The 27,460-nt window shown below is 38.0% G+C and overlaps 4 protein-coding genes across 5 annotated transcripts; 1 reads left to right on the top strand and 3 right to left on the bottom strand.

The window, feature by feature from the left end:
* Positions 1-587: 587 nt before the first annotated feature.
* On the top strand, positions 588-4,799 carry LOC121257605 (sarcoplasmic reticulum histidine-rich calcium-binding protein-like). Of its 2 annotated transcripts, none has more exons than XM_041158686.1 (3): positions 588-755; positions 2,193-2,288; positions 3,580-4,799. In XM_041158686.1, exon 3 carries the CDS (start codon positions 3,605-3,607, stop codon positions 4,478-4,480), a length of 876 nt encoding a protein of 291 aa, XP_041014620.1. In that variant the 5' UTR covers positions 588-755; positions 2,193-2,288; positions 3,580-3,604; the 3' UTR covers positions 4,481-4,799. The 2 variants fall into 2 exon arrangements, with proteins under 2 accessions (XP_041014620.1, XP_041014619.1); XM_041158685.1 differs by having other exon boundaries at positions 589-755; positions 3,546-4,799.
* A 377-nt stretch (positions 4,800-5,176) lies between these two features.
* On the bottom strand, positions 5,177-8,867 carry LOC121257604 (fruit protein pKIWI502). Its single transcript, XM_041158684.1, is given in 6 exon segments — positions 5,177-5,697; positions 6,803-6,883; positions 6,971-7,066; positions 7,176-7,275; positions 8,003-8,063; positions 8,066-8,867. Coding segments are annotated over 6 exon segments (879 nt in total). The 5' UTR covers positions 8,544-8,867; the 3' UTR covers positions 5,177-5,634.
* A 140-nt stretch (positions 8,868-9,007) lies between these two features.
* LOC121257601 (ATP synthase subunit beta, mitochondrial-like) lies at positions 9,008-13,223 on the bottom strand. Its single transcript, XM_041158682.1, has 9 exons — positions 12,643-13,223; positions 11,708-11,783; positions 11,512-11,600; positions 11,280-11,397; positions 11,091-11,194; positions 10,790-10,948; positions 10,452-10,676; positions 10,047-10,358; positions 9,008-9,413 (listed from the first exon to the last, which is right to left on the bottom strand). Exons 1-9 carry the CDS (start codon positions 13,123-13,125, stop codon positions 9,300-9,302), a joined length of 1,680 nt encoding a protein of 559 aa, XP_041014616.1. The 5' UTR covers positions 13,126-13,223; the 3' UTR covers positions 9,008-9,299.
* Positions 13,224-15,170: 1,947 nt separating this feature from the next.
* On the bottom strand, positions 15,171-16,064 carry LOC121257857 (cell wall protein TIR4-like). Its single transcript, XM_041159107.1, has 3 exons — positions 15,904-16,064; positions 15,632-15,808; positions 15,171-15,542 (listed from the first exon to the last, which is right to left on the bottom strand). The coding sequence occupies exons 1-3, from the start codon at positions 16,024-16,026 to the stop codon at positions 15,171-15,173; spliced, it is 672 nt and encodes a 223-aa protein (XP_041015041.1). The 5' UTR covers positions 16,027-16,064.
* Positions 16,065-27,460: the final 11,396 nt, after the last annotated feature.

The raw sequence follows: 27,460 nt of genomic DNA on the forward strand, positions 1-27,460 counted from the left end.
TTTATTTTTTTAAAATATTTAAATATATTAAAAAATATAAATATTTTAAAAAAATATGAAAAGAAAAAAGCTAAAAAAAAAAAAAAACTTGAGCGACAGAGTAGTCTTGCCCAAAATATATTTATCATTTATTTTTCTCATCATCTTCTCATCATTTTATGATATGATATTAAATAATAAATTTATAAGTAAAATATAATAAATAATTTTTAATTATTTAATATCACATTATAAAAAATTAATAAAAATTAAGATGATAAATAAAATTATTCGTATATATATTCTAAGGAACAAAGAAACAAAAAATTTTACCGATCATTTACTGCAAAAGAACTTGAAAAATAATAAGCTTCGGAGTTCGAATTGCCTTCGTTTGAATTTAAATCATCTCAACTTATCTCAACTAATCTTATCTCATTATTATAATTTTTTTAAATTTTTATAAAAAATATAATAAATAATTCGATTTTTATTCAACATTTACAAACATTTCAACCCAATCCAAATCACACTATTGCTTCGCTCATCTACCATGAATGAGGTGAAAGTGGGATGCAGACGCGTATATATAGCATTAGTACGTATATATGTGTGTATATATATACACGCGAACATTAGACCTCCAAGAGAGAGAGAGAATTTATGCAGAGAAGTGAAGGGTAAGACCCTGAGAAAGTCAAGCCCTAGCACAAGCACGAACTCGGCTCCATCACCTCTCTCCGATCTGCGCCTCCTTCGCTTACTCTTGGATTTAGGTACGAGATTTTCGATCCTTGGTTTTGCGTTTTATCGATCTGCTGAGTTTGCCTAGGGCTTTGTCTGGTTTTATTTACTTCATTGATTTTTCCGAAGGTTCAGGATCTGGAAGGTCCAAGTTTTTCTTTGTGTGAGGAGCTTTTGTTGAACTTGATCTTTGGCTTCAAAACCTGTATTTTTTATTTGTAGTTTATAGTGTAGTTGTTAAATTTCTTATTTTCTTCTTGACATTATTGGTTTGCGTAGATTTTTATTTTTCTGCTTTTTTTTTTTTTTAAATTTCTTTCAGGGATTGTAGCTGATTGGAAAAACATTATTCAAAATATAAATTGATATATCTTGTTTCCCCAATATATTTTTTTGTTGAGAAAGATAAGTTGAAGCAAACGAGAAAAAAATGATAAACTATCTTTCTTTCCCTGTATGTTCAGTTGCTGAGAAAGATACGTTGAAGGAAACGAGAAAAAAATGATAAAATGTTTATCTTTTTCTATTGTCGGGACTCGAGGAAACAGAAGATGTTAACTTCTGCACTTGCAAAAGATCTGTCTGCTTGGTTAGGTTTCATTGGGTTTTTGTCCGTTTATGGAAGTGAACGCTGCACATGATTGAGCTGGCTATTTTACTTGTAAATTTTCTTAGTATCAGAAAAGGGTATGAATTGTTTTTTTTCCCCATTATGAGCAAATGATAAAGTTTTTTTTTTTTTTTTTTATCGGTAATCAAGAAAGTTTTATTTATAAGAATAGGCAAAGCTCAAGTATATAGGGTGTATAGATGAGAAGTACCTAACTAGCCATCAGTAAAAAGTCATGGACATTTAGTGCATGTTTGAGATTGCGGTGGGAAATATAGCTCATAGTTTTAGGACTTATAGTTTATAACTTAAGTAATAAGTTCTACTATTAAAAAAATATTTACTGTTTGGTAACTATATGTTTAAAGCATTTTTAAACATGTTACGTTTGTTTGAAAACAAATTAAAAAAGTGCTTTGTGATGTAAAAATTATGATTATTTTAAGATTATGATCATATCTTTGAAAGTTTGAAAGTTGTAATTATTTGACAATTGTATGGGTATTTTCGTCCATTAACAGTATTTTTAAAATTCGAATTACATTCCGCATTATCTGGAAAAGTACGTTTGAGCTCGTCAAATGTACTTTTTAGCTTATTTGAGATTAAAAATGCTTTAATATGTAATACCCAAACAACCTAATTTTTTCATTAAAGAGCTTTTAAGACTATTTAAGCACTTTTTAAGACTCCTACCGTAACCCCAAGCAGGCCCTTAGTCCGTTACAAACAATGGCCCCCACCCATAAGAAAAAATTATATAAAGTAAATGATATAAGATTTAGGAGTATACGATATATGATTATGATTGTGAGAGTGTTTTCTGACTATTTTTTCCTTTATTGTCTTCTTTCTACAGGCTTTAGTTCTCTTGCACAGTGTAAGCCTTGCAGTTTGGACTTCAAAGTTCAGATTGCATATTTGATAATAAGATAGTTCTGTTTCTACATATAAGGTAAGAAAGCCGGATCAAGTTTGTTTGCTTTTGGTGTTTTTTGGTGGACAAAGATGTTCTTTCTTTGTTTAACGTTTTATTATGTTATATGCACATAAATTTTGCATATCAAATAATATATTTTGTGCTCTTTGCTTGTAAAAAAAAAAAAATCTTGTGCTCTGATTTCCTAAAAATTATGGGGAATGAAGTAGCCTGTTAATGGAAATACAAAATTGGAAGTTGCACTCAAGAATTATGTGCTTTTTTTCTATATTATTCAATTTTTATATGGTTATAAAGTCTATTTAAAGAATGGAGAAATGAAATGCTCGTGATGACAGGATGCAAGAGGGCTAGAGGTATTTCGTTTGGTTCCAAAGAATTTCCTATGTGAAAGAAATAGTTTTTGAAAGAATGAAAACAAAACAAGAAATAGTTTTTGAAAGAAGGAAAACAAAACAATGATCAGGGAATTCAAACAGTTTTTTTTTTTTTTTTTTTTGGCCCGGGGTGGGGGGGGGGGGGGGAGCTAAAGTTTCTGTAGGGCCTTATATATGATAAGCAAGGGAGTCCTGAGCCTTTTATAAATAGCCAAGAACATTATGAGTATAAATTGAAGTGTTTGTTTAGCTGAAATTGTTGATCTACCATTTTTATCATCAAAGGAATTTGGCAAAAGCATAGACTCCCCCAAATTTCAATTATCAAGGTTGCCCATACCAGCTCATCCTAACTTTCTTGTTGGAGTATGTGATGTGTAACAATGCATTGTGTGAGTTGTTGAACTGTCTCTGGTGACATCTGATTTAGATCAATTCATTTAAATTAGTGTTATATGCTGAAGTTATATCATTGCATGTCTTCTTGTTCCTTCTTATATGGGTGGATTGCGTGACATACTACTTGGAAGTATAATTTGCAGTGTTTTGAAATCCATTTCATACCAGCCGGTACGGCCGAAATATATTAGTTGTGAAATACTTTTGGTTGCAAAAAATTTCTAGGGGGTCACATCCTATCGGTGAAAAACCGATGATTTACTTGGTCAGTGTGATGGGGACACATTACACAAGTCTGGGGTTTAACCAGATAAAAGACATGATGCATTTGCACTTTCTCCAGGATTACTCGTCATGAAAAAATATATTAGTTGTGTACCTAATTTAGAATAATTATAAAAAGGATGTTTTATTATTTCATTAAATGCTCTTTATTATTTTCTACAGCTATGATTTGATGATAGAAGGGCTAACATTGTTTTTTCTCTTCTGTGAGATGTACTTCTGGTCATCATCATACCAACATGCAGGTATTGAGCTGGTTTTTATATTTCAATGGACGCCAAGAGGTTCATCCAATTGGTCGAGGAGAAAAAGAAGAGAGCATTGGAAAAGAAAGAGGCCCCTTTAAAATGGGAACAGAAGCTTGAAGCTGCTGCCAAGGCAAAGGCTGATGCTGAAGCCAAAGGGCTGAAGCTGAAGGCTGCAAAGCATAAAAGAAAATCTCTGTCCCATTATGATAGTGACAGTGATGGTGACAGCAGTGATGGGGGAAGAAAATCAAATAAAAGAGCCCACAAGAAGCACAAAAAGCATGTCCACTCCGACTGGGGTGGTGACAATGAAAAGAGCAAGGAGAAGAAATCCAAGAAAAAGTCTAGGAGACGATCCTCTAGCTCAAATGATAACAGCGATGATGAGTATGAGAGTGACTCTGATGAATATAGGAAGAGAAAGAAGCGAAACCACAGAAGGCACCGGCATCACAATTCGACATCTGATTCTAGTGCTGATGGCTCTTCAAGTGATGATGATGATGATGATGATCCAATAAAGAGGAGAGGCCATGCTAAGCATCACAAACACCATAAGCTAATGGAATCTAGTGGTTCAGATTTTCCTAGTGAGACAGATGATGGAACAATTCAAAGGAGAAGTCATCCAAAGCTCCACAATCGCCATCACCGGTTGGAGTGTAGTGCTTCAGATTCTTCAAGTGATGAGGAAAATGGTGCAGTTAGGAGGAAAATTCATGTGAAGCACCATAAACATCATAGACGATCGCATAGGGTGGGGTCAAAGTTATCTGATTCAGATGGCCACAGACACCATCAAAGGAGTGAATCTACAGGAAAATCATCAGATGACAATCATGAAGAAGCTAAACGATCAGCGGACAAGATTTCTGGCTATAACCACCACAAGCATTGACACCATCACTCATTATGATGACAGAAACCGTTAGCTCTAGCTCAAAGCAGAACATGATTGGAAGGGTACAGAGGATGCGGAGCAACATTGGGAACAAAATGCTGCTCACAATGGTGGCAAGTTGGGTGACTTTTGGTGTATGGGTTTTATTAATATACTTAATTCTTATTGGCCTTATTTTGTGGTTCGAGCGGTTGAGTTCTTGGAACGTTAATGCGGACAAATTGGGTTTGATTTGTACTCGAAATAAGGCTCTTATTCGGACTTGGTTAGTATAATAACTTTAGTAATTCAAGATCCCTAACCTATTGTTAAACCAGTCTGTTGGTATTTGATCTTTGTATTTCTCTATGATTCTCTTTTTGCTTGGTTTATAGAGTTGATACGGATACTTGATGTTAAGTTTAGCTGCCAAATTGGTTGAGCATGATCTACTACGTCTTGACTGACCTCTCCTCCCCCATTTTCTTCGTGGTGCAATCTGCAGCCGCTTTGTCGAGTATTGTACGTTGGTTTGAATTGTGGAGCGAGGACGAGATGCTTGGTACTTGTTCTTCAGTGAGTGGACTAGGTTTCTAAAATATGGTTTGTGTGAGCGTCGAAGCATGGTAAATTAGGGGTTCAGTTTTACTCTGAACATCGAACTGTCGTTAAACGTGGACCTCTTCAGATTTTTTATAGAAATCCTTAGATAGATAATGGTAATAACATGATTAAATAGAGGTGTAACCCAAATACAAACCAGGGGATAACAAGCCTATCCCGTACAGCTGATTCCTGCCTAACGAGATAAAGAGTTCTCTCTCTTATTCAATAAAGAGCAACCACTTTGGTCACTTGACACAATGGCTCAATTTCATTATTCGGGATAGCGTTACCTCCGATTTTTGTATGCTACAACGAAGTGTTAGGCACAAAGTGGAATGGTATGAATCCAGCGAGTTCGTTCACTCCTTGTCAAAACTTTAGTATGAATCCTGCAACTTAGCTTGCTTGAGAGGCAGTTTTCATTCTGTATCGAATTAAAAGGATGCTCAAAAACCCTAAAATTATTTTATTTTCTATGCCAAGCTGAGAATATCTTCAGCGATTGGAACAAATAAATCACTAACGGTTGCTCAACAATATTACAAGAACAGGCTCCATCTGGTTTGTCAAAAGTTCTTTAGTATCTTCTCACTTGAAACCCCATCTGCTACAAGAATTGAGGTAATCTCCTGCAAAAAAATAGACATAAATTATCTTACCATCAAACAATTGAACTTTAATGACCATGACATGATGTTTGAATGTGTGTGGGGGGAATTTAATGACCATGACATGATGTTTGAATGTGTGTGGGGGGAAACGCCTTCTGCCAAGGGCTATCACGTATAAAAACGAGATTTATATAACCATTAAGATCAGATAACATGCTGCCGTAATCTATCTACAATTAAAAATGGTTTCATAATTTTCATGTCCCATTGTTCTTGCCATTTCACTAGGATGTCCTAAAGCATCGAAAATATTATGCTCTCTTTAATATGCCAATGCATTCTTCTTCTTTTTTATAAATAATATGCCGATACATTCATGCACCAATATCAATAAAAAGATGAGCATATCACTTCTTGCTGATAAAAGATGGACCAACAAGAACCAGTGAATAACACAGTACGGCCATGAGCAAAGAAAATAAGTTATAACATTAGTCACAAGGAAAGGACCCCGAACAGTGGCAGATACAAACAGTAGAAACAACAAATTATGTTAGCTAACACAAAATTGCTGGTATTCAAGACTTCTCCTGAGCTAATTGTTGAAATCAATCTAAAAAAAACACAACTAATTACTGAGTTTCTTGCAAAGATGATGGGAAACTGCATCCATATTTCCAAACTGAACCTTTTTTTATAAGTAACAACATGTCCCTCCGCAACAACCCCACCCCCCCAAACACAAAAACCTCCCCACACACAAAGAAGAAAGAGGAGAAGGAGAGAGAGACCACAAAGACTGCAAGATTTCCAAAAAGCAGTAACAGGTACTTCATCTCAAAAAAATAGATGACGTGATTTTGCAGTGACACAATTATGTGGAAAGCTAGAATTTATAGAGATCTTCCTAAAATACCTTTTATCTTATCAAGGTGGCACAACTTTTGACAAGAATCTTGTCTGGTAGTTGGAAAAAAAAAATGAATTTAATATAGGAAACTGGAGAAGTATGACCTTCTAAAAAGTTTCCATACATTTGATGCAACTCAAAATGATGGGCCATCTTCTATTTTGAGAAGCAAGAAGTAAAACATAAAATAATTAGACTAGAAAAGTGGCAAACCTCAGTCATCTGTTTCTGCCCACAGAGTACAGCACCAACAGACTGAGGGCTGTAAATTTGCTTCGCTCTACTGAAAGCAGCCTGCAAAAGCAATCGTGTGTGGAAATGCTGATTTGATTCTAGGGAAAAATAAGATCAAAAGCCCAATTGCTCACAGACACACTCTACCTGTACATAGCCACTTTCGCCAGTCCAACTTTCATCCGGTTGGGATAACACAGGCACAATCTTAACCCCAGAAGATTCCCAATCTCTAAATCTATCCTATAGAAGGAAGCAGCACAAATTTAAAATCAGCTTCCAAATGGTGGACTAGCTGTGCTGATTCTACAGAAAAGGTATGTAACACTGAAAAAAAAAACATTGGGCAAACCTGATAAGCCATTCGCTTAAGGTTTCTAGCCCCATAATAAAGCCTCACATCAGACCTCTTAGAAGCACCAAAACCTGACTCAATGAGAGACCGGATTGGACTGCAGATGAGAAAGTCAAGAGCATTAGTAACTGATGTGGAAATGCAGATGGAAGAATCACCACAAGCAATAACATGTGAACAGAGAACAAGGAGCAATAAAACTTTAAATTGCTAACTGAACGATCCGTTGAGAAATGTTACATTGTGAACACATGGGTGCAGCAAACACTTGCATTCACAGATTTTTAAACGAAGATTTATTTTTTCTTTTTAAGCAGTAAGCCTAATTATCAGTTATGGACTGGAGTTAAGCAAAATACAACAAATTACAATAAAATGGACAACAGAAGTTAAGAGAACGAAATACATTTGATCAAATTTTCCAACTTCCATTCTGGCGAAAATATTCAAAAATCTCAAACTATCAACGCATTACATTATAGAAATGAGGCTAGACGACAAAGTATAAAGCGGAATCCCAAGCGAAAGGAAGACTACTTTGCTGAAAATAATAATGGTAAAAGGGCTTCTATTCTTCAAATGGAAAAGGAAAAATTCTAAACATAAGCCTCACCCTCTTGCACACTACTTAAAAACATATAATTTTACCATTTTTCTCTCATATTTCATGAAATATAAAATATAAAATACAAGGATAAGAAAGTAAAATTACAATGGAAAAGACTACAACTTCAATTTCATTTCGTAAACGGTCCTTTCGACCATTAAGTTCTTTCCAGGGACAGAACAGGACAATAAGCATAAAAATCAATCAGAAATCTGACCTGATCCCCGATCCGGTGGCGAAAATAAGAACCGTAGGATAAGCATCGGGCGGCTCAATCCGTCGATCCCGAAGCCTCTCCCCATGACCTGGCTGAGCTCAACCACATCTCCTTTCCTCAAGCCACAAAGAAGCTCGGCGGTGGAGCCGGCGATGCTCTTCACCAGGAACTCGAAGGTGCCACTTGCGGCGGCAAAAGAGGGCGGGGACGCGATGGCAAGGAAGGAGGGCTTGTCGGAGACAGGAACTCGAAGCTGGAGGTACTGGCCGGCGCAGGTGTGGGAGGCGACTAGGTCGGGTGAGTCGGAGATGTCGATGGAGACGTGGAAAAGGGACTCGGCGGCGGGCTCGACTAGGGATAGAGGCGCCGGGGTCCAAACGGTGGTGTCCTGACGTACAGCAGCAGCGATGGAGAAGCGGCGGTGGGGGTGGGGCCTCAATTGGGGGAGAGAGAGGCGGCGTAGGACAGACATGGGAGGGCTAAGGTGGGCATGGGGAAGAGGAGTTAGGGAGAGGCGGCTGGGAGAAAGAGTAACAGACATCGTTTTCCTTGGGTTTTTTTTTAAAGAACTAGTCAAAGGAGTAGGGTAAACCGGGGAGGGAGGGTGGGAGGGACGGCCAGCAGTGAAGTTACGTAGGTGGACTGTTATAGAAAATCCGACGGGTGCTTATTCGGATGGATTGGTTGATCCAGTTGACCACACGTGTCTTCTTTCCGAGTGATCCGGGGAATCTAGAGGATAAAGTGGCTACAAAGATCAGAACAGCCCCCAAAAATGAGGTAAATGTGGCTAAAAGTCGGTATCATTGCTACGCTAATACTATGAGCGTAGGAATGCCATGTAAATAGGGCATGCATCAGTTCAAGGATTACAATCATCCACTCTTGACTGTCGATTTGCCAATTAAACAGTCATGCTACAACTACTTTTGAGGGCAAAGTTTGGAGGACACGAGCAACATTTCAGTGTTAGCAAGTCCTTCAACACAAGGGCAAGAAACGATATAATCGACAGATTTCAATGTTTCCAACACACAAAAGGTAAAAATATACATGTCCGCTTTCTTTTCCCCGTTATTTTAAACACCAAGAAAAAAGGGGCAGACTGTCGGCTCCATTTCTCTTTCACACTCTACAATAATATGATTAAAAACAGAAATGGAAAAATCCTGATACATTCGATCTCAAAAAATGAACAATCCCATTGCCTGGCACTGCCAGCACCTCCTAAATTATTGGATTTCGCAATTATCAAGACAAGGCAACAAGGATACTTGAGGGAAGGGAAGAGATTTGTCTAAGATGCAGATTCCTTGGCAATCTTCTCTGCCTTAGCAATGACTTCATCAATACCTCCAACCATGTAAAACGACTGTTCTGAAAGGTCGTCGTATTTTCCATCCAATACTCCCTGCCAACCAAAACAGAACATCAATGAGCAAAACTCCATACTTTCATAAAAGCCAAACACCAAAATTCCTATGCCAACATTGTCCATGCACATATGTATGTGTCTGCCGGTATCCACATAGTATTTGCCAGTGGAAGCCTAATGCCTTGTGTATGTTTGCACAATCATTTTGCATAACAAAAAACACACAAACGAACCCATAATACTTCAACAGCAGCAAGTACAATCACCACAGCCATACTAACCAAATGACATGGCCATCTAATATAGTGTGCAATGTGCCTCAGTACCACAAGTAGAACAGTTCTTTTTCCAATATATGAGCTTCTCCAGAAAAGAAAAGGAAAAAAAAAAAAAAAAAGCCTTCTTCAATACATAAACAAAACCTATAAAACCAGTTTAGGACAAACTAGTTCACTTATTTAAAATCCCTCAATACATTCAGATCCTATAAGCTCAATGGGCACAAATATCCAAAGAAAGATATAGATATTTTCCGACAAATGGTCTAGGCACAGCACAGTCATGATAAATTTGCCCAAACTTAATGATCAAATATGCAAGGTGTCATTGGAGCTCTAAGATTACTTTATCAAGAACAGATTAACCAAGAAAGACAGACAAAGTAGGTACCTGGAAGCTAGTAATACTCTCTTTTAATTCCACGTACTTGCCAGGAGCACCAGTGAACACTTCTGCAACATGAAAAGGCTGGCTCAAAAACCTCTGAATTTTACGTGCACGAGCAACGGTCAGCTTGTCATCTTCACTGAGCTCATCCATTCCCAAAATAGCAATAATATCTTGCAGATTTTTGTAGTTCTGGAGAACCTTTTGTACCCCACGAGCAGTATTGTAGTGTTCCTCACCCAAAATGTGCGGGGAAAGCATTCGAGATGTAGAATCTAAAGGATCGACGGCAGGATAGATACCAAGCTCAGAAATCTGTTTAAATTAAAGCAACAGAGATATAAGTAGATGATAACATGGCAATAATTATTCAAAAAACCACTAGTACATCATGAAACATAGAGAAACCTGTCGAGACAACACAGTTGTTGCATCCAAGTGAGCAAAGGTTGTGGCAGGAGCAGGATCTGTCAAGTCATCAGCAGGCACATAAATAGCTTGCACAGAGGTAATGGAACCTTTCTTGGTAGTTGTAATACGCTCTTGAAGGCCTCCAAGATCAGTTGCCAGAGTTGGCTGGTAACCAACAGCAGATGGAATACGTCCAAGCAAAGCAGACACCTCAGAGTTAGCCTGCAGGATGCCCCAGGAAGAACAGAGAGGATGTCGCAACATTTAGGAAGATGAATCGAAAGATACAGGGAAATCTTCAGGGACAGAAAAGGCTCCTTGGCAAGTATGCTTACTTGGGTAAAGCGGAAAATGTTGTCAATAAATAGGAGCACATCCTGACCCTCAGCATCACGGAAGTGTTCAGCCACAGTCAGACCAGTGAGACCAACACGAGCACGAGCACCAGGGGGCTCATTCATTTGACCATATACAAGAGCACATTTACTTTCAGCCTGCAAGAAGGAAACGATGCAATTAAATTCCAACTAGGTGTTTTTACATCCTTTGCGTTCATTACTAAATCTTCATTTACTAAAACAATCAATATACCAATAAAAAATAAAATCCAAAAAATGTGAACTGCATTCTACTAACCTGCTTTTCACCCAGCTTAATGACACCACTCTCCATCATTTCCCTGTACAAGTCATTACCCTCTCGAGTGCGTTCTCCAACACCCGCAAACACAGAGAAACCACCTGAAAAATAAATAAATTAATAAATAAATTCAGCTAAAAAAATGATAGCAAACAGTGCCAGCAGCACGTATTTGAGTAAACCAACCATGAGCTTTTGCAACATTGTTGATAAGTTCCATGATAAGCACAGTTTTTCCTACACCAGCACCACCAAACAGACCAATCTTACCACCCCTTTGGTATGGTGCAAGAAGATCAACAACCTGTAGACAAAAAAATAAAAAACAAATTTTGTAACAGCTATTACCCCACACTTGATCCAACTCTAGATTACATGAGAATCCAGGTTCTACAGTAGAAGGGTCGGCCAAAAGTACCTTAATTCCCGTAACAAGGATTTCTTGTTCAGTTGCCTGCTCAACAAATGATGGAGCTTCTCTATGGATTGGCAAATAGTGATCAGTTTCTGTTGGCAAATCACCAGTAAAATCATCAGGAAACTTACATCATGTGAATAATGACCAAAAACGGTGATCCATTTACAACTAGACAGTCGAGGTTCATCTTTCTTACTGATTTCACCCCTCTCGTCAATGGGCTCCCCAATAACATTCATGATACGGCCAAGTGTAGCTCTACCAACAGGCACCTAAAGGAAACACAAAAAGTAACTCAGCAAAAAGAAATTAAAAGTTATCAATGATAACACACTTGAGCGCCAAAAAAAACAAAAAAATGCAGATAAAAGGAGAACAGATTACCAAAATCGAAGAAAAAATATAGATAAGTCTTCTACAATAAATTATAAAACTCAGAAAATATGAATTGCAAAATATTGAGAAAATGCAACATCGTAGGACTGAGCTTTGGTGGAATTCAGCGGCTAACCCTAATTATAGAAACAGAATACTGATTCGTAACACACTAGCAACGTGTCAAACGGAGTAAGTTAAAAACATGTCCACTTTTCACATCAATCAGCATCATGATTACCATTTCAAACATTCATGCATCTTAAGTAAACCCTCGACCCATGTCAGAACAAAACTAAGGCATCTTCTTGATCCCTATCAAAACAATGACTCGAACACTATAGAGGAGATCTCCCATTATGACAACGAAAAACACTCTCCCTGGTTGCGCAGAGAAAAACAGATGAGAAAAACCATAAAAAGCTACTATATTGATTTCTGTTACAGGGAAAAGGGTGCAACCAATTTCGAAAAAACAAAGCTCGTTTAGGACTCGTTGACCAGAGGGTTTCAATTTGGAAAGTCTCAAACAATTGAAAAGATACTTTTTTATAAGTGAAACAATCGAAAAGATAATATTTTACCTTCCCACATTTTCTCAGCACACAATGAGAAACAACACCCAGATCTATAAATCACTAGAGCAACCAAAGCTCTGTTATTCCCACATTATAAACATCAAAATCCCCATATTTTATAATCAAATCTCGTCAATCAAAAACAATCAGCTAAAGAAACCAAAGAGATAGAGCTCACAGTAATAGGAGAACCGGTGTTGAGCACTCGCTGCCCTCGGACCAATCCTTCCGTACCGTCCATAGCGATAGTACGAACCATGTTCTCCCCCAAGTGCTGCGCCACTTCCAGCACCAGCCGGATCGAGTTGTCGAGAACCTCCAGCGCTGTTAGGATCGGCGGCAGCCCCTCCTGGAACCTCACGTCCACAACAGCACCGATCACCTGGCACACCTGCCCGATCGCGCCGGCTCCGGTGAACTCGTCGGTGATCTTCCCTCCCTTACCGGCGTCCTTCGGTGGAGCCGGTGGGGAAGGTGGAGCGGCCGCAGCCGCCGAGGTCGAGTATTCCGCCACGCGCGAGAGGAGATAGCCGTACGGAGACGCGCGGCTTGGGGGTGCTGGGGACGCAAGTCTAGGGCTAGGGCTCGAGAGGGCCGATCTGGAAGACGATCGCCGAGTGGACGATCGGAGCAGAGAGGATAAAATTCTTCGGGAAGCCATGGCGTAGGAGCTTCAGTCAGGGAGAGAAAGAAAGACTAGGGTTTGTGAACCTTTGGGTGGTTCTATAAACTACAGCTACAGTAGCCAAATGGGAATGAAAATGTCTAAACGCAGGCACGAGTTACGCCTCCCCGCGGACGACATCCCGTTTTGTTTCCACTCTTATGGCTGCCTGCGTGAACCAAAACGCGGCGTTTTGGATTTCTTCTACGATCCGTCTCCCTCCCTCCCTCCCACGAACTCTCTGCTCTCCTAGGGCGATTTCGAATCCCTCTTCCTTTCGTTTCCCACACTCATCGAATCTCCTCTTCGTTTCTCAAATTTTCTTCCCCTTTCTTATTCTTCGTTTCCCCTTTCTTCCCCTAACGAGTCCCTACCCGATCTCGCTCCCAAAGATAAACCTAACCCTAACGCACCTGTGCGACACCGAGGAAGATTCGCGCTCTAGCGATCCACCAAACGGCGCCATCCGAGGTTACTTTCGTTTCTCCTTATGATTTCGTGGTGCTTATAAGTTCTAATTGTTGTTTCGCTGTTAGCCCTGAATCATTGTATGTGTACTTCTGCTAGCAACAAGGCAGGCGTAGATTGGTATGAATAGCTATTTATTTTGGATTGAAGTGGGTTCCTGATTAGTTTGATTCAAGGGAGATTGGTTTTCCTAAATGGTTGGTTCCATTTAATTAGTTTGCATTCCACGTCTTACATACAGGCATGAACATCATATTATAGGAAACAGAAAGAAAAATTACTTGTCAATGTATATGTACATCATGTAGTAACAAAAGCAGGATGGGCATTCCATCAACCATCACCCTATATTTTCCTTGACTATCCATTTCATTCTTCTTTTTCATATATAATGGAAATACTAATAGAAAGACCAAATACAAAGAATTGAATTGAGTGTCTCCAAAGCCCTAATATGAGATATATCTTCCTTTTTTATTTAATAAATGCCCTGGAATCACACATACTCGGTATGCACATCTTCACTTTGCATGAATTATTAAAAATATGGGTTGCTTCTTCCACAATCTACCCTTCCACATGAAGAATTGATTCAGGATAAGAATTGATCATGCTTTTGATGTAAGGAGATTATTTTATACGAAACGCATTCCTTGATCATGATCATCATGCCATGATCGATGATGAATATATAAAGGAATTATTAGCATGCATGCATTCCTGGCCAGCACAAATTCGATTGACATGATCTTATAAATAACACAGCTCATTTCTTGCATATATAGTTTCCCAACATTCCTTGAGAGTTAAGATCAAGTCAACACCAATCCAAGCAGCAGATATATAATCCCCTCGTATTCATTAACATTAATTTCCATCCATCAAATCAACATCGATCATGTTATTATAATTGATTTTAATGCTACATGAAATAGAATTAGTTCTACCTGCCCAAGTTAAAACCATGGATATCAAAGTCTCCATTGTAACTTTGAACTTAAAACTCTGCCCAACACTATATGATAGCTTCCAAAGAACTATACTAAGATATCTACAAGAATACCCCTACTGAGTTAATTCAAACTTAATGCAAAGAAAACAATCCTACTCTCTCACATACTTAATGCTATCTTAAAAAAAAAAAATCAGAGAAACAAGAATCTTTTAATTGCTAGTGCTTTAGATTTCAATATGACAGCATCATTGTGTTTACACCTTGGTTTGTTTATTAATTTCCAACTTACCTCAACCTGATTCTTCAGTGAATGGACATAATTGATAATTTCATCCAACATCGTTGCCATTCCCATTGTCTATGAATTTCAGGGTCATATTACAGAACATATACACTTAAGCACACAAACAATTAATGCAAGCATGAACTCACATATACACATAAAAATAACAAAAAGAATCTACCTTGCGGCATCCAGGAACTAGGTCTTGCAAGCATCTCAACTTGTAATTGATTTTTTGCCTTCTCACCTGATCCAAATAAATGGTATTGCATTTCAACTTCTCATGGATTTTGCAAATACATTCGATGAATAACATACAAATATACTCTTGAGCTGTCAACTATGACTATCAGTAGCTTGGCCTCTTTTTGCTCTAACATGAATGCCTTCCTCTTGTTTTTCCTCTTCATCCTCACTGCTTGTTGACAGCTCCAGTACTTTTCTCTTCTTGCTTTCCTGGAAAACGTCATTTGTTGATCTTGAGGTATGAAGGCTTGGCAATTCATTTTGGCAGTTGAGGTGTGAAAGATTCTTGTCAAAGCGCATCCCTGGCTTTGGCTCCTCAGTTATATCACCCCCATCAGTGCCAGCCTCATTCGTATCAACTGTATTACCAAAAGAGGCAGTAGATTGCGCTTCAACTTCTATCGAGTCTAATGTGGCCTCACTAATTTCTTCAACAGAGTTACTTTGTTGCACTTTATTTTCCTGTAAAATAAGAGAAAAAAGTATTATATGAAAAAATATGTTTTGGATACTTTGACAAGACCGTGCATGTGGAGAATCCAAGATATCACCTCACTGCCACATGGATATGTGTTGGTAGAAGTTGGAGTAACAAATGTTGGTAACGCCGAACATGAGCTAGCAGCGACACTAGCGCATGTTTGTACACTAGAACTGGCAGCTACACTAGAGCTGACACTACTTGCAGAACTAGACATGGGAGCGGAAGTAGAGGTCCATGGGTGTTGCTACAGTTTTCCAAAAAAAAAAATGTAAACATAAATACTTAGACCAATATTTAAGTATAACATTAACTACAATAAATACTATAAAAAATGATCACCTGGTTGCTCCATGGATATGGGTAGGCAGTTGGAGGAGGTCCCATCATTGGTATGGCGGAACTATACAAGGCAGCAGTACTTGACACGTTAGCGGAACTACTCAAGGCAGCAATATTTGACATGGCATCAGAGGTAGTGTTCCATGAGTGTTGCTGCAGTTTTTCATAAAAAATTTAAACATACATAATTAGAGGAAATATTGAAGTTCAGAAAATTAAAGCACACTAACTGCAATAAATATTCCAAGAAATTATCACCTGGTTGCTCCATGGATATGGGTAGGCAGTTGGAGGAGGTCTCATCATTGGTATGGCGGCACTTGACGTGGCAGCAGCAGTAAAGCTCCATGGGTCTTGCTGCAGTTCTCCCAAAAAAATTTAAAAATAAATAATAAGAGGCAATATTCAAGTTCATAACATAAAGCCCATGAACTACTTTACCATCTAACAATCACCTGGTTGCTCCATGGATATGGGCTGGCACTTGGAGAATGCACAAAAGGTGGTAACCACGCATGAGGTACTGGCCCGTAGTAACTTGGCATGTAATTTGGATACAGTGGTCTTGATATGTCCTAACATATAGCAACATAATGTTAATCAACACCAGTGGACAATGACTACGGCTTAAAATAAACATACGCCAATTGTTGAAAGAGGTTTAAAATACCTGCGTTGATGGATTGGTGATAGGAGCTGTTATACGTGATGCATCTTCTTTCTCTTTCTCCATTTACCTCAACAACGAAACCAAGTGGGTCTTACTTTTTACGTAAATACTGCAGCAACATTGAATGCAACTTTTTACAATAAATCTTTATACAAATCTGCAGCAACATATATACATAATCAAGTTGGGCACTCAACATTTTTTCACACTGCATTTTTTGAGGAAAAAATATTACAATCAAGTTGGTCATTTTTTAAAAACCAGCCAAGCTTACATGCATAGATCCTATGTAAATGAGTCAGGCCCTTGTAAGGGTGGGGGGGATTGGTTGCAAGGAAGAAAATTGTAGCGTGATCCACTCAATTTTTCCGAAGCAGACCATATGTTGGCAAAAAAGGTTTTTGTAGTTGGAAATCCATTTCCTGAGTTGCAATGATGTTGGTTGAGAATATATTGGTGCACTTTTCTAGAATTCATTGATTTCACTTCGTGATTGAAAGGATACAAAATTTTAAAGAAGTGAACTTTAATTAGAATGGTTGAATAGTCAATGGCCAAGAGAATGCATGTATGTGAATGTATAGGTTATAGCAACTCACACATGGCCCCATCAGTACCATAAATCTTTCTGGGTTCACTTTATAATCTGGGTGTGTTACGTTAGGATCTTATAATTAAAGGGAAAAACAACTTAACCATATAATAAGGCATTGTCATTGCCACATATTAAGGTATCACCAACGCAAATAACAAATTCCACAACAATAACGGCCTATCGTGTATATGTAAAGACAAGCAATTTCGTGAATTATGGAACTGTACTCTGTGGCCTTTTTGCAAACAATTGGTGTGCTGTTGTTTTCTTTACCACAAAATAAAAAGTCTAAAATACTATAATAAAATGTAATGAGTTTGAAATTGAAAGGAAGATTATTACCAGGTTCGCAGCAACTGGGCAGCATAGATCTCCTTCTATTTTCTCACTATTTTGAAAAATCTGTTTTTCTCAATGATAGTAGAACTGGGCAGCAAAATATGTTGTTCTACTAAACTGGGCAGTGCCGAAAAGCATATTTTCGTTCGTTCGTGGTTACCAGTTCAGTCGAAAAGCATATTGACGAGAGGAGGAGTGCCGAAATCGTTAATCAACACTATTTTCACAATCGACGAGAGGGGACGAAAATCACGCATCGAGTTCTCCCGCTCGTTCTCTCATTCTCAGCCCTCTTTCTTCTTTTTTTTTTTTTTTTAAATAAGATTGCTGACGTGGCAAAAGTCAGTGGTGTCCGCGCGCAGGCACGGCCTTGTGCCTGCCTGTAGCAGACCTCAATGGGAATATTCTCGGTTTTCTTTTTCCAATGAAAAACTCTTGGGACCATCCACTGTTTGGCATCAACAAGAGCACACCTTATGTGGTAAGTGATTTTATTTTTTCCTCCTTTTCTCCCAGTCGCCCGTTCCTCTCTCACTCATTTGAAATTCTTCTTTAAGCCTCGTCGCCCATCCTCTCCTCCAAAAGCCCTCAATTCCCCCCCTCGACCCAAAGCACAGCTTCATCTTCAACCTCAAGCCCAACGGAAGCCCTCAGTCCCCAAGCGTGCGAAGCTTCCAGTCCACTTGTTCATCCATTAGAGACGGTTGTTGGGCAACTCATCAAAGACCTGCGTGTTCCTCCCTCACCAAGTTAGTCATCTCTCTGTGATTCTAGAGCAAAATTTGTGCTCCTCTCTCCCTCTTTACTCTATCTATTTTTTTGCTAGAAGTTTTCTAGAACAAAATCTGTGCTCCCCTCTCCCTCTTTACTCCATATATTTTTTTGTCTGTGATTCTAAGGCAAACACGTCTCTTCATTTCTCTGTAATTTCAGGGCAAACACAAACATTTGGGAAACTAGCACACGTCCCTGCGTCTAGATTTGCATCTCCCAAGGTAAGGATAATTGTTAATTTGCATCTGCGTTTATAAGGGCTCAATGGTTGGCTAGAAATATAGGCAGGCATATCGGAAACTCAACTCAATAATCGTGTGGACTATGTTCTATGTCTTAAGTAAGCATATCTAATTGTGTGGGCTTTAAGGTTAAGAAAACGTAAGGTTTGGTTTCCCTCTTAGAGACTGAGTGTTTTTTGTCCAGGAGGGTAGCTTCTAGTACTAGACAATGTAACATTTCTTTAATTCTGTACTTTATGTGTGTTGTCTGCTAAAGTTTTTAGGTAACTCTATTTGTAACAAACTGCTGAGCTTGGAACTTGTTTATTCCACCATAGTATGACTTTTACATCAAATGAAATTGTATTAGCTTGTTTACTAGATTGAATTGTACACTACAATGGTTGCTAAGTTCTATCATTTGTAAATTTTATGTAACAGAACTATGGCTGGAAATGCGCGGCAAATTGTACACATAGAGATTATCTCAAGTTTTTCTCTATTAATACTCATCTTCAATATCCTACAAAATCATATTAAAAGAATATTCAATTTAACTGGTTAGTTTTTTTCTTCATTGCCTGATTTTTTTTTCTTGATAAGGCATGAAACTTGTTTTAATTTCCATATCATCAACACATAAGTTTTAAGGCCTAAACCTTTGTTTGGTTTTTGGACAAGGCTTGAACCTCCATAATTCATCATAATTTTAATTTTCATGTGTTTGACCGAAATATTAAACCAAACAGCTTGAGATTATTAGTTCTTGCCCATCATCAAGCTTTGATTTATCAGAGACTAACTTCCGTTCATGTAATACATGTAAATGATTTAACCACAACAAAAGCATACAATCATTTTTTAATGAGTTAGATGTATATAAACCCAATAGGGAGTATTTGAAAAACATAATTTGAAAGCTATTGAAAGTCCTCATGTTTTAAAACAAGACAACTGGTGAACTTTCTTCGTTTAAGCTATTTAAGCAATGCTCACCGTCTGTGAGATCTCTAATTTTGCATGTGTTTTTAATTCCTTATTTAAGTGTGTTATTTTAGTTATGTCATTTTATTTTATTTTATTTTAATTTGGTTTATTTTCGGTTTGTATTTTTTTAATTGTTGTGGGCTCTCTGTGTGTGTGTTTTATGTTTGTTTTTGGGCCGTGTGTTGTGTGAAGTCCGAATCCCAGCCCGTGCGTATATGTGAACCTAGCCCCTCATTTAGCTAAACAGCGCCGTTTTGGTGTAAATCCCTTAGAGTTTCATCACATTCTTCTCTGCGTCGTGCGACTTCTTTTCCTTCCTTCTTCATTTCTTCTCCTATCTTCTTCTTTCTTCTGTGTTCTTCTTCTACTTCTTCCTCCCAGCAGCTGTCGTGAGTCATCACTTTCACTTCCACCTCCTCCTTCCTTTTTATTCTCGGTGTCGTTCGGCTAGGGATCCCGAGGGCTTGCTGTCACGATGTCGCTCCACGGCCACCACCTCATTCTTCCGTGAGCATCCCTGTGGCGTTGGGCATGGGCTCCGAATGTGCTGTCTCTGCCGCCACGCCACACATACGCGCTTTAGCCTCCCTCTCCTCCACGGCTTGTGTTGTCGTTTTTCTCTTCTTCTACCGTGCAACACGCATGCCTCACATACTGCCATACTTGGCCTATAAAAAGGCCACGGCTTCCTCAATTTAAGTCTTTCCACTCACTCATCTTCTTCTCTCGTTTAAGCTTTTTGTTTCTCTGTGTGTTTAAAGTTTTGTTCTATAAATTTTGGTGGTTAATCCGAGAGCTTGAAGAGTTGTGCCGTGCTTTGTTTTGTTCTAAAAATTGTGGAATTTCAATCGGTTTGTTTTGGTGAATTGTTGGAACTTGCCGTGAGTTGAGTTTCTCATCCTTTTTCTTAGATCGAATTCTTTTGAGAGAAAACCCACTAGAAAAGCCATTGTTTATTCTTGAAATCACTGTTGCCGCCGTTATGCTGCCACCTTGAGCAATGCCCCTTTCGCTTGATCTTCTAGATTTATTTTCCCATTTGTATGTAATTTTTCATCGCGACTTAAGTGATTTAAATTGGCATTATAATTGTTGTTCATTTAGTTGTTAATCTGTTAGTTGTTGGAAATTGGGCCTTGGGCCGTTGAAGTGTTGGGTTGTAATTGTTAATTGGAGTTGTTGGAATTGGGCCTTGGGCATTGGAGGACGGGATTACGCGTGTAGTTGGTTGTAAACTGTATTTTTATAATTATTGTGAATTTGTAAATGAGATATTTAAATATATTCCAATAAACTGTTGAAATGCAATTTATCGTTTTTTTATAAATTGTACTGTGATATCACGTTATCTGTTTGGAAATGAGACTGAATTATGTGGATGCATGTATATCACGACCCCAAGCCGAAATGGGGCATTATCTCGGTGGAGCTCCTCTGGTCACTCGGGAGCTTAACAGACTGACGTGACGTCCCCTGAGTTGTAGCAGGGCGACGACAGGAATAGACGAGACGGTAACGCTCTCGTACCGATTCTGTGACCTTTTGGCTAGCGAGGTTAGATGATGCTTTTCCATGTACGCGCTGGGCGCGGAACTGGGCATCGCTCATTACGAAGTCTCATGCACGGACGTTACCTGTGATGTGACGATGAGAGCTAGGGTGTGCGGACGGTCCATAAGGGAGACTGTGGTGCATGCGTAATTTTGTAATAATGTTTATGATTGGGCCAAAAATGGAATTTTTGGTGTGAGTATTAAAAGTGTATTTTTGGGAAAAAGAATTTGATTTGTTTTTCTGCATATTTGTCCGTATGGGGACGTGTGATTATATTAATGTGTTTTAAATCTCTTGGATGTTGTTTTGGTTAATTATTGTTGAGATGTTATAATCTCATTATAGTGTTTTACCCTACGATTCCGTCTTATGGTGCCGTAGAGTCTGACGCAGAGCCCGAGTATGAACCCAAGGGATCAGCTCCGCCGGAGGTCTGAGTTGCTGAGATATTGTTCAGCGTTATGTGATTTGTTTTCCTTATGTTATTTCCTGTCTTTAATTTATCTGTTGGATGACTGTATAATTCTTGTAAAGTTATTTTACTGTTTTTGAACAATTCTGGTACTTAATAAAGAAAGACCTTTTCATTTCTCCTATGCGAATATTATTTTGTACACTTATTGCATATTGTACATACTCTGAGTACTGGTCGTTGCGATGCGTGATCTGTGTGGTCAACATCCCGGTATCACGAACTCCACAAAAATAACACGTAGAGGTCGAGGGTGCCACACCGTCTCTTGTTTTGTTTTATGGTGCAAGAGATGAAGATACAATGTGATGAAAAAAGGTCCTTCAATGGAGAAGCTGAGGCCATTTCAGAATATATGTTGTTTTCATTTAATTGTTATTGTGGAGTAGTTGGTTGTAATGTAATTTGCAATTTGTAGCTTGTTGTAATACTCTTTCTTAGCATGAGTTTAATGTTCTAGCCTCGTATTTGTCATTGTATGTCAAAACATGATATTTGTGCGATTGGTAAGTAAATGTAATGGTTGGAGACTCCAGATTAGATTTTGATGCTTGCTAGTTGTTGGCTGTTGCACTTTATTTTTTGTCTGGCCATGATTTCTTGTTCAATCAAAAGAAAGAAAAATGTTGTTCAATCATGGTTGCTTTTGCAACGATCAACCAGGTTTAACTTTGCTTAAACGTTTTGGCTATATTAAAAAATTCATGAGAAATCCATGGAACTTCCTTTAGTACCTTCAGTACATTACAATCATAATCTCAGTCACATCCTGAGCTTTGCACTCTTATGAAGCAATAGAGAGAAAATAATGTACTAAATTCATCTTCAGCAATAGATAAAACTCAGTACACATTGATGATAAAACCAACCAGAAATAGTCTGAACCAACTAGAAACTATTACAATAAATAAAACTTAGTACAAATACAAACACAATAATATATGTGCACATTTATTCTCTACTATCCGCTTTCAAAGTTCGTCCTCAAGCTTGTGAAGATCATTCTCTCTTTCTATTAGTTTATCTTCTTCTGATTGGCATAAGCCCCAAGTCCAGAAATCAAGAGCAGTTTCAAGACTAGAATTGATGCTGTGATGAAGAGCTGCAAAAGCTTCATGTTGTGATTCCCTCGCAATCTTGAAAATGACCTTCACCAACCATACCAATAGCCAATATTATGAAAAATGCCTTGAGAGAGAGAGAGAGAGAGAAAGAGAGAGAGAGAGAAAAGTTATTCAGAGATGTGTCTACATGGTCATTTTAGATGAATATAAATACTCTGATTAGACACCACCAAATGACATAAAAGTAGAAAAAAAAAAAAAAGTTCTCAAGTTGGTCTTGCACATAGATATCCCTATATTGTGCAGAACACGTAACAAAAAAAATACATTCTTAATAAAAGAAACATCGTGCATCAACCCTTACTTAAACACTGTCAGAACCTCTACTAAGGCACATAAGCTCAAAGAATCAACAAGCATGACCTTTGACATATCAAACAAATGAATTAGCCTTAAAATTCTCTAGTCTGAAATACATAAAGCAAAAAAGGTTGTTTTTAAAAGCCCTACCCCAAGTTTTAAGCATAATAATTAGGACCACCAGACTTTATAACCTCAATATTCTGAACAATATAATTTTAAGTACATGTCTTACGTTGCAAAATCCCAACACCGCACTCCATCCCAACCTTGGCAAGGAATAGGTCTTCGCAAAATTGTTATTAGTTTCAATTGCAATGACATGTCACAATAGAACAATGTAAATTAGCCTAGAACCAATACTTTTTTACAATTGACATTCCACAAAAAATGTTGTTTGCAAGATATTTTATTTGAAGTGACTAAATAAATGTAAATTAGCGTAGCCCTAACTCTAAATAAAAGAAGAATTCATGCGTTTGTAATTCTTACTTCAGGTGGGGTAGCAAGTTTTGGTGATCTTATGGTGGGCTTCGAGGGAACCGATCGTGGAGACCGATCAACTGAAAAGCGTGAACTTTGCAAAGGAGGGGGTGAATCAGATTATGATTTCGCTACTCCCCTACTTGGTCTAGCAACTCTTGGAGTTGCTGGTGATGCTTTGTGAGGAGTTTCAGATAAGGCGGACCTATCAAGTTCAAAATCACAAAAATATGATGCCGTAAACAGAATGCATTGAACTGGACTCTACTTTGTGAGATGTACAAACATTAATCATGTACAGGAAAGGCAAATTCGAAATTAACAAAAATACATATGGATTTAAGCCAAAAGTTCCCTCAAAACATACTGTAATAAGTAGAACAAATTAGATAACTACATCCTCCAGAGAACATACTCTTGACATCAACGGGGTACTTTTTTCTTCTATTCATTGTATTTTGTGAATTTCTTAACAAATGAAAAACTAGTTGATCAATCACTCTTCCCTTACCATATTTCTGGAATGTATTATTACAATCTTTTAGCTTGTATTTCTTGCTTATCTTCTTTTGATTGATTTGTGTAGATTTGAATTCTACATTAATATTGCTTACCTTGCGCATACATAGTGTGATGATTAGGAGAGGATTTGAAATCAATCCAGTTATTGAAACTGGAATTGGAAATCAATCCAGTTATTGAAACTGGAATTGACCCATGATCTTAAATTTCACCAAGACACAAGGAAATCTAACTAATCCCCTCCTAATCATCACGCCAGGTATGTAGCAAGTTAAGCAATATTAATGTGGAATTCAAATCCACACAAATCAATCAAAAGAAGATAAGCAAGAAATACAAGCTAAAAGATTGTAATAATACATTCCAGTTTGCAATTTTCATAATACATGCTTTACAAAACAAAAACAAAACAATAAAAGGGTGATTGAATGTAGAGATCGAAAATTTAAATCTAATATTTGAACACTGCATTGACTCATGTCTTCAAATTTCACCAAAGGCTAAGAAATCCATGCAAATGACTCAAAGCACGTATTTCTTTCTTGGGCATTCTAGTCAAAGGATTATTCACCAAATTTCACCAAACCCGTTATTTGCTTCAAATTATTCATGTCTCAACACCTAAGCATTACTTCACATCAACAATGCCATTAAAGAGCCATATACTTTCATACATGTTTAGGCTTCATGTGTCAAAGGACCTTCCTCAAAGAATCGCTTCAACCTCTCACCTATACAAATTAACAAGCAAGGACCCTAGCCAATAAAATCACTCATTTTAAGACCTAAGACGAAGTAAGACATTTAATGTATACCATTTCAAGGGCCATCAAGGTTTTGAACTCAAAACTAAACCCCATAGTGTCATTCAAGCTTACAATTGTAATCACCATAGAATAAATAACCCAAATTGTGCATATTACAACGTGCAAGCTCTTTAAACTTTTTGAGATTCAGTGATAACCTGAACACCATAACACAACAAAGGGTCAAAAAATCATACCGAGAAAGAATTTGCTTGTCAAGATCCAACTTCAGGGGAAATGCATTTCATCAAGACCTTCCTTTTCCTCTTTTCCTGTGTGCTCCTTGCCTTTGCGTAATAGATTCTCATAAAAATAAAAACAAAACTCAAATTACAAACCCGACATTTGAGCTCAGATACTAACTACTTAACTAAGATTCAAACAAATAAAACCATAAAGACCTTAACTTTACGATCACAACTTTAAACGTTGCTTTCGAGAACCGAGAACCAAGTAAATATATATGAACCAACACTTGTGAGATTGCAACAGTTTCGAGAGCCGTCGATGGGTGTCACTGGACCGAGGGATGGCCGTTGTGGGGTGGCGCTAGGCAGGCGATGCAACGCAACACGAGTGCTGGGGCAACGTGGGATGTGTAAATTCAAGGGGCGACAGATGAGGAACTAGGGGCGGCAGATTTCGAATTTGGGTATTTATTTTTTTCGTAAAACGAGCGTTTAGGGAGGGGGAAAAACCAACTAAGGTGTGCTACGAATCAACCGTGAACAATGGCTGATCCGTAGAAGAACTCTTTTCTGATATATGTAAAGTTGGAAAACGCTGCGGAGCGATCCGGTTGTTAAGCCTGGAATAGCAGCCCTCCAATCAGACGTTGACATGTAGACAAAAACACAATAAACACTTTAGACTTCACCACATAGAATCACGAGCTATTCCCTTCACAGAATCGATTTCCATTTTCCAACTCACATTTCTTTTCTTCTCTTCGTCCACTTCCAACCCGTTTCTTGCTGTGCACCAAGCCCGCCGCCCACCGACCAAGACTTGAGCACCACCTTCGGAACCGACCAAGGTTATTTCTGTATGAATCCCAAAGTACACGCAATGAAAATTGATATAATAAACAACTCAGATTGTTGTTTCCATAAGAATTCTTAGTAAAGGTTTTTTCCTCAACAAATTTTGCTTGTTAAAGGTTTTTTCCTCAACAAATTATGCAGCAAGCAATATTGACAGAAGGGCTTTCCACCACAAGTTAGAATCAATTTATTTAGCCCAGTTGAGGAAAACGGAAAATGGACCAACACTTCAACCTTGAGGGAGCTTGGGGGCGGCGTCGTTTTGGCGATTTCATATGGGAGAGAGGAGAGAGGTGAGGGAGAGGGGAGTCCAGCGTCGATGTGAGGAGAGGGGTGAGCTTGGGGCGGCGTAGATGGGAGCGATGGGAGAGAGGAGATGGGGCAACGTCGATCTGGGCGATTTAATATGGGAGTGAGGATAAGGGTGAAGGAGAACCCAGTCCGGTGTCAATGAGAGGAGAGGAGTCATGGGCGGCATCGATGGAAGTGGTGGGAGAAAGGAGAGGGGGCGGCGTCGATTTGGGTGATTGAGGAATCTAGTTGAGTAGGGTGATGGGAGAAATGAGTGGGGTGAGGGATTTGATTTTCGATTTTTTTACTATTGGTTTGAACATTCGTCTCGGGACACCGCCACCGTCTGGGTCACTGCCACCGTCTGGGTCGAGTGCCGTGCGGGATGGTAGTGTTGAGATGTTGAGTCTATGGGTTCCTCAGGAAAAAGTAGAAGGGCAGACGAATACGAGAGTGAGGAAGGTGTACTGAATTGAATGATCGGGTGTCTGCAGATGTAAAAATTTCACAATAAGTTGCCTACGTGTCGGGTCGAGATTGGAGGGTTGTTATCCTTTACTTAACAACTAGACCGTTCCCTAGCTTTTCTCTGTAAAGTTTTGCTGGTCATCATTCTTACATATCACATATTACATTTATTTTTTTATTTTTTTTAAAAAAATTGATTTTATTCTTCTTAAATTAAAAAATTATATGTAGTGTGTGCTATAAGGATTATAAATAGAATTTTTCATACATGTAAGTCTAGTTACTAATATATAAACTTAGGGAAATTATACTATGCGGCCTAAGTTTGTTCTCTCAATTTGATCGCTTATGTATTTTATTTTATTTTTTAATTTTTTTATTTAATGGTTAAGAAAGTGACTATTAATGTTTCCTAAATGATACTTATCATTCCTATAACAAATATGTTATTTATCATTTTTGTCTTTCTACTTATCATCCCTGCACCTACACCAACATGTGTAAATATATATGTTTAAATAGAATGACAAAATGATAAATTATATGTTACTGTATGATATAGGGATGATAAATAGCATTTCTCAATATTTTATTTAAATCATCAAAGGTTTTTTGATCGCTTGTGAAAGATTGATCGCTATAAATGGTCAAAACTCAAAAGCTTCATGAAGAACAATTTTTCCCAATAAGCACATTTTATAAAGAAAAAATCTATTCATCATCATTTTATAAACCTTTCACGAAGATGGGCAACATCAATATTATAAGATTTAAGGATGACAATATTTGATATGAGTGAACCCAACACAACATAAAATTAGTGATTTTGACCCTTTTTTTTTTTTTTTTTTTTTTTTTTTTTTTTCAAACAGTGATTTTGACTTTGATATAAATAGATTTGGATCAAA

This window comes from Juglans microcarpa x Juglans regia, chromosome 3S, assembly GCF_004785595.1.
Source record: "Juglans microcarpa x Juglans regia isolate MS1-56 chromosome 3S, Jm3101_v1.0, whole genome shotgun sequence".
Taxonomy (NCBI): Eukaryota; Viridiplantae; Streptophyta; class Magnoliopsida; order Fagales; family Juglandaceae; genus Juglans; species Juglans microcarpa x Juglans regia.

Bases quoted from the DNA above. Each gene is read 5' to 3' on its own strand.
- LOC121257605 (XM_041158686.1), top strand. From the start codon at position 3,605: ATGGACGCCAAGAGGTTCATCCAATTGGTCGAGGAGAAAAAGAAGAGA.
- LOC121257601 (XM_041158682.1), bottom strand. From the start codon at position 13,125: ATGGCTTCCCGAAGAATTTTATCCTCTCTGCTCCGATCGTCCACTCGG. The intron at 11,601-11,707 runs GTAAGAAAGATG...ATTTGCCAACAG, and splicing joins TGACGAGAGGGGTGAAATCA to AAACTGATCACTATTTGCCA. The intron at 11,398-11,511 runs GTACTTTTGGCC...TTTTGTCTACAG, and splicing joins TCCTTGTTACGGGAATTAAG to GTTGTTGATCTTCTTGCACC.
- LOC121257857 (XM_041159107.1), bottom strand. From the start codon at position 16,026: ATGTCAAATATTGCTGCCTTGAGTAGTTCCGCTAACGTGTCAAGTACT. The intron at 15,809-15,903 runs GTGATCATTTTT...GGAAAACTGTAG, and splicing joins CATATCCATGGAGCAACCAG to CAACACCCATGGACCTCTAC. The intron at 15,543-15,631 runs GTGATATCTTGG...CTTATTTTACAG, and splicing joins CATATCCATGTGGCAGTGAG to GAAAATAAAGTGCAACAAAG.